General features: G+C 41.0%; 1 protein-coding gene across 2 annotated transcripts in view; it reads left to right on the top strand.

Moving 5' to 3' along the window:
- The first annotated feature begins 257 nt into the window (after positions 1-257).
- The window catches only part of ARL5B (ARF like GTPase 5B), a 28,373-nt gene continuing 22,630 nt past the window's right edge, over positions 258-6,000 (top strand). For both annotated transcript variants that reach the window (XM_028114183.2, XM_028114182.2), the window contains exon 1: positions 258-573. Coding sequence is in view for 1 of the 2 variants with exons in the window: in XM_028114182.2 (XP_027969983.1) it covers positions 525-573 (49 nt within the window). In the remaining variant the exon portion in view is untranslated. The remainder of the gene's footprint in view (positions 574-6,000) is intronic.

The following is a 6,000-nucleotide window of genomic DNA, read 5'->3' as shown; positions in this document are numbered from 1 at the left end:
ACCTGGCAAACGCTTGCAAACAGTGACCAGTACAAGAGCTCACGAAGGGAAACTCCCCGACTCCCACGCACCCAAAACCTCCCACTCAGCGGAGCACTTTGGAACCCGCCCACCGGAAGTGAAGCCGGAGGAAACGCCACGTCGAAAGCGGGGGTAAACGTAAGCGTGACGTCGTCAGGCCTGTCCTTCCGGCGATGGGTGGTCGGGAATCGCGAGGGGAGGCGGGGCGAAGGCGGGGCTTGGGGCTGGTGGAAGCTCTGGTGGGTAGGTGGGTTCAGACCGAGGGGACTACGGGTCGGCGTTGGGCTCAGTGGACTCGAAACAAAGGACTATCCGGTTGGGACTCGGCGCGGTGCCTCCTGACCGGTAGCTGAGCGGCTGATCGAGCCTTCTCGGCCAGCCAGTGCCCTCGCCGCGCGGTCTCAGAAGGCTTCTCCTCGGCTCCTTACAGCCAGCGCCGTGGTGGGGGGCCCGGCACAGCGGCACCTGCTGCTGAGGGACCCCGTGGCCCGCCCAAGGTGCTCATGATGGGGCTGATCTTCGCTAAACTGTGGAGCCTCTTCTGTAACCAAGGTGAGAAGGATGGAGCTGCGCAACGGCTCAACTCCAGGGAGGAGGGTCCGGCCGTTTTAGGGGACAGCCGGAGGCAGGGCTGTCGGTGGACACAAATGTTCCTGAGACGCAGAGAAGTAATTTTCTCGAGGGGGCGGGTAGAAACTCGGTATTTTAGGCTGGGAGAAGGTGCAGGAGAGACTGGATGTGTGGGAGAAATGAGGAGTGAAAAGAGGCATTTGGGAGCCCAGAGTCCAAACTAAGAATTTTTGGATTTTAGCGAAGCAAAGCGGAAAGCACCTAGTGATACCTGGAGGCATTTTGAGGGTCTTTTCTATCTCTAATTAAGCATCCTGTGGCTTGCCCCAAGGTAAGTGTCCGCCCAGAAACCTATCAGCTTTTTTTCTTTTTTTTAATTATTATTACTAGTGCTGCTTTTTTGCCTGCAGTGGTCTTGAAGCCAGTGCGGCTTCACGTTCTCTCTGATTTCGCCTGCTCCTCAGACTTGGGCATGAGTTGTCCTGTGAGATGCACGGGTTTCCGGAAATCTGCATCCTAAACCCTTTATTCCTTTCTTAGGTATTAAGAGAACTAAATGCTTTTGGTCCTTCTGTATAGGAGATTGCGTGTCCGTAATTAGTCTGGAACAGGCTATGAGACATTTACAAGTTGGAAGTCCAAAGGGCCAAGAAGTTGTAAAACCTGTTCTGAGTCAGAGAATGAGATGTAATGTCTTCTGAAGAGAGAAAATACACGACAAAAAAGGGCCTGGCGATAGATAAAGTTTTAGACATTCTTTGAACAGAATGCTTTCTTAGTAATTGTATCTACTTTTTAAATTCATTTTCGTTTTCCATTTAATACCCGACATAATATAAACCAATGTTTTATAATGATACCAGTTGTTACTGCCAATGTGGTATTTTTTTTCCCCTGGATTTGAGAAGTCGTGAAGAAAATGAAATGGTTTTAGTTCATTTGTTCCGTAGATAAGAACACTAAAATAGTCTTTTCCAAAGTTATAAATATGGATATATGTATACACATTTCCAAATATGTGTATATGTGCAATTATATGTATAGATGCAGTTACCACCGATATCACACTTCAGGTGATTTCAGAGTGGTCGGAGTTTAACTTCTGAAGGATAGCTGTACATTTAATACAGGCTTTTTCAGCAGTTTATATTTTCTAGTCCTCGCTACATGAATTCACTACTATATGTGAAGCAGTATTTTAACACATGTTAAAAAGTATAAAGATCAACACAATTATCTGCTTATCTTTTCCCATAGTTTAAGAAACAAAACATTACCAAAGTCTTTGTTTCTCCTTGTGTTACCCATCCAATTCCTCTTTCTCTCATTTTATTACTGTTGTTTTATTATTATCTTATTATTGAGCCTTCCTTAATTGCCTTAATCAGACTAGAAGGGAACAGAGGATGTAGGAGATGAAGAAAAACATTTATGGGCTGCTTAAAGTCCCATATTGTTCAGGCCTCTTAAATCCCCATTACTATTTATAATTTTTCTTTTAACTTTCCTGTTGAAAATTTAGAGCCGTGGTTATCCACTCATTTTATCCTCATTCATTCATGCAGCTAACATTTAATCAAAGGCCATCACCAGTCTTCATTTAGGCATGGGAGATACAAAGATGAAAAACAAACAGAAAAGATAACATAGTGACTCACAAAGTACTCAAAGATCAAATCAGTGTGGTAAGTTTTTTAACAGATATGTATAAAAGTGTGGTGATCATCACCAAGAAGCAAGTGATTAATTTTTCTCACGTGGTTCCTGGAAGACTTTACTGAAAAAGGTATACTTGTACTTTACTGTATGTGGGAATTTACTGGGCATGCTAAGCAGACTGAGTAGAAGGGGCATGTTATTCTAGGCTGAAGGACTAATAATATGCAAATGGGAGAGGAATCAAATACTTGGGTACATTGAAGGAAGCTGAAAATAGTTTAGTTTGGCTGTATCTTAGTTGGCCTGTGGGGGAGTTAGAGTTGAGGTTGGAGAGGTAGCCCCTGGAACCGGATCACAGAGGGCCTTGTGTGTCAGCCGACTAAGACATTAAACTGTACAGAGCCGTTGAAGAGATTGCTCATTGTACGTTTTTTTTTTTTTTTTAAGATTTTATTTATTTGACAGAGAGAGACACAGCGAGAGAGGCAACACAAGCCGGGGGAGTGGGAGAGGGAAAGCAGGCTTCCCGCGGAGCAGGGAGCCCGATGCGGGGCTCGATCCCAAGACACTGGGATCATGACCTGAGCTGAAGGCAGATGCTTAACGACCGAGCCACCCAGGCGCCCCTCATTGTATGTTATTTGTAAGCTGGGGAATGTTATCAGACTGATGCTTTAGTCCTGTATTTTTACTTTCCATATCAACAAAATTAACTGACAATCTCAGCATTTTCCATTTTCACCACTATACTGCAACTAATCCAGAGATACTCAAATCACTCAGTCTTGGTTTCATATTAGAATAATAAGCCCATGGCCCTATCTCAGACCTGGGCATCACTGCCTAGAGGATTCAGATTTGCAGCCAGAGTTGAGAACTCCGTATCTGCTCCTTTCCTTTATCTGTTTTTCAGTATTTGCCTCCCATCTTTTTTTCCTGTAGCATTTTACAGCGCAAAGCATCTTCTCATAAATTTGATACCTTTCTGGGAATAAGTATGCTAAAGCGTGGTTGTCTAAATAAAACTATGACAAAGTACACAGTCTCAGCAATTTTGTATTGCTTAATTATAAGCTAGAAAACATTACTTGGATGCAGTTAGCAATAACGGAAATAATTTCAAATCTGATTATCTTTACAAAGTTATGAATATATCTGTTCCAGTACATATGTATTTTTTAATAGTATGCATATGTGGAAATTTTAAACATTATCATTCGTCTTTTTTTAAGATATAATTGATAGAACCTGTTAGTTTCAGGTGTACTAATCATTTGTCTTATGGTAGAAGAGAAATTAGTACTTTCTCCCTTATCATCCCAATATAGCGTTTTGGTTTACACACACCGTGTTTTCATTATTGTGACTGTAAAATTTAGTTACTCCTGAGCCAGAGTGTGCTAGAACTATGTTCCCCTTTTTCCTACAACTTTTTCCCCCTAGAGTAAAGAATTACAGTATCTCTTTGCCTTAGTTTTCTTTGTATGTTTGACTAAGTCAGTTCATTCTATCCCAAAACTCTGTACAAAGTTTCCCCACATCACACTTAATCAGATGACTTATCCCTCCTCCCAACTCCCTCGGTATTCCCACAAAGTTTCCCCACATCACACTTAATCAGATGACTTATCTCTCCTCCCAGCTCCCTCAGTATTCCCTTCTGCTCCAAACTGAGCTTGCTTCCCTCTGCCTGCTCCACATCTGTGCCGGACTTGTCTTTGCAGTCATTCCAGGAATTTCCTTTGCATTTCTGTTTTATTAGAACTTAGGTCTTTCTTGCTTTACTCCTTTTTTTTTTTTTTTTTTTGAAACGCATCGTACAGAAATTCCCTGCAAAGGTGTCCAAAGCAGTAATTTTTTTTTTTTTTTTTTTGCAATTCCAAATGCCTGAAAATGTATTGGTCTCTCTTCACTTTTGATTTATAATTGGGCTGAATATAAAATTCTGAGTTGGAATACATTTTTTTCAGCAGGCATTTGAAGATATTGTCATGGTCCTCTAGCTCCCAGTGTTGTTAAAAAGCCCAGCATTTCATTCTTACTCTGAGTGTTTCTCTTTCTAGTAGATTTTAGGATTTTCCATTTATCCCTGGTATTTTTTAAATTTGCAAGGTATGTGCCTTGTAGTGTGACTTTTTTGGTTCCTTATGCTAGGCCCTCTGGACCTTTTCAACATAAAGTTGGATGTTTTTTGGTTCTAAGAATTTTTTTAATTAAATTTCTCTTAGGATGTTTTCCTCTACTTTTCTGGAAATCGTATTGGTTGTATTGTGCTACTTGATTATCTAGTATTCTTTTCCATTTTACTGTCTTTTTTCCCTCAGTTCTACTTTCTGGGGTATTTCTTTTGTCTTTTAATCTTCCTGTTGAATATTTTGATTCCGCTATCATATTTATGCCAGTTTGTTTATTCATTTGCATCATGACAAGTTGTAATATGTGAATACTCAAGACTTTGTAGACATATTTTCATTTCTCTTAGACGAGTATCTAGAAGTGTAATTTTTAGGTCATAGACTGGATATATGGTTAGTTTAGTAAGAAACTATTAGATTGTTTTCCAAAGTTTTATACCATTCTTATATTCTCACCAGTGGCGTTTGAGACATCTACTTTTTTTTTTTTTTAAGATTTATATTTTTTACCTTTTACCTTACAGAGAGCCTGGGCACGCACACGCAAATTGGCAGGGGAGGGTGGAGGGTGGACAGAAGGAGAGAAGGAGACTCCCCACTGAGTGTGGAACCCAACACAGGGCTCAGTCCCATTACCAATGAGAGCATGACCTGAGCAGAAACCAAGAGCCAGCTCCTTAACCTACTGAGCCACCCAGGCGCCCCTGAGACTTCTACTTTTAACATCTTTACCAACAGTTGACGTTGCCAGTCTTTTTTAGTTACTCGGTTAGATGAGTAGTGATATCTCATTTTGGTTTTAATTTGCATTTTTCTGATGACTTGGGTGTTAAAGCACTTTTCACGTGCTGACTGGCCATGTGTATTTCTTTTGCAGAATGTTCAAATCCTTTTCCCATTAAATTATTTTTTTGTCTATAAAATTATATATATAGTTATTTATATCTTTTGGAATTGAGTCCTTTGTCAGATACATGTTCTGTGAATATTTTCACCCAGTCTGTGGCTTCCTTATTCATTTTCTTAATGCGGGTTTTGCTGAGTGGAAATTTTAAATTTTGGTGAAGTCTGATTTTCCAACTTTTTTTTTTTTTTAAAGATTTTAATTTATTTAGTTGACAGAGAGATAGAGCCAGAGAGCCCAAGTAGAGGGAATGGTAGAGGGAGAGGGAGAAGCAGGCTCCGCGCGGAGCAGGGAGCCCGAGGCGGGACTCCACCCCAGGACCCTGCATCAGACCTGAGCCGAAGGCAGTCGCTCAACCGACTGAGCCGCCTAGGCGCCCCTCCACTTTTTTTTTTTTTAATGGCTGTTGCTTTTTGTGTCCTTTCCCTCTGACCTACAAGCTTTGGCTTTTATGCTTAGGTCTATGAGCCATCTCAGATTATTTTGCAGTTATGATGTGAGTAAGGGGTTGGGATTCTTTTTTCTTTCTTTCTTTTTTTTTTTTTTTACATGGACATCTGCTTGTTCTAGCATAATTTACCAAAGACTTTCCTTTCCCAATGGATTGCTTTAGAGCCTTCGTCGAAAGACGGAGTCTTATCTCTGGACCTTTCTCTTGCGTTGATCTGTATGTCCGTTATAATACCATACTACACTATCCTAACTGTCGTA

This window comes from Eumetopias jubatus, unplaced genomic scaffold, assembly GCF_037043125.1.
Source record: "Eumetopias jubatus isolate StellerSeaLion01/CBP00866 unplaced genomic scaffold, mEumJub1_p1.0 scaffold_8, whole genome shotgun sequence".
NCBI classification, from domain to species: Eukaryota; Metazoa; Chordata; class Mammalia; order Carnivora; family Otariidae; genus Eumetopias; species Eumetopias jubatus.
The sequence above is the reverse complement of the archived record's forward strand: the minus strand, read 5'-3'. Positions and strand labels throughout refer to the sequence as shown.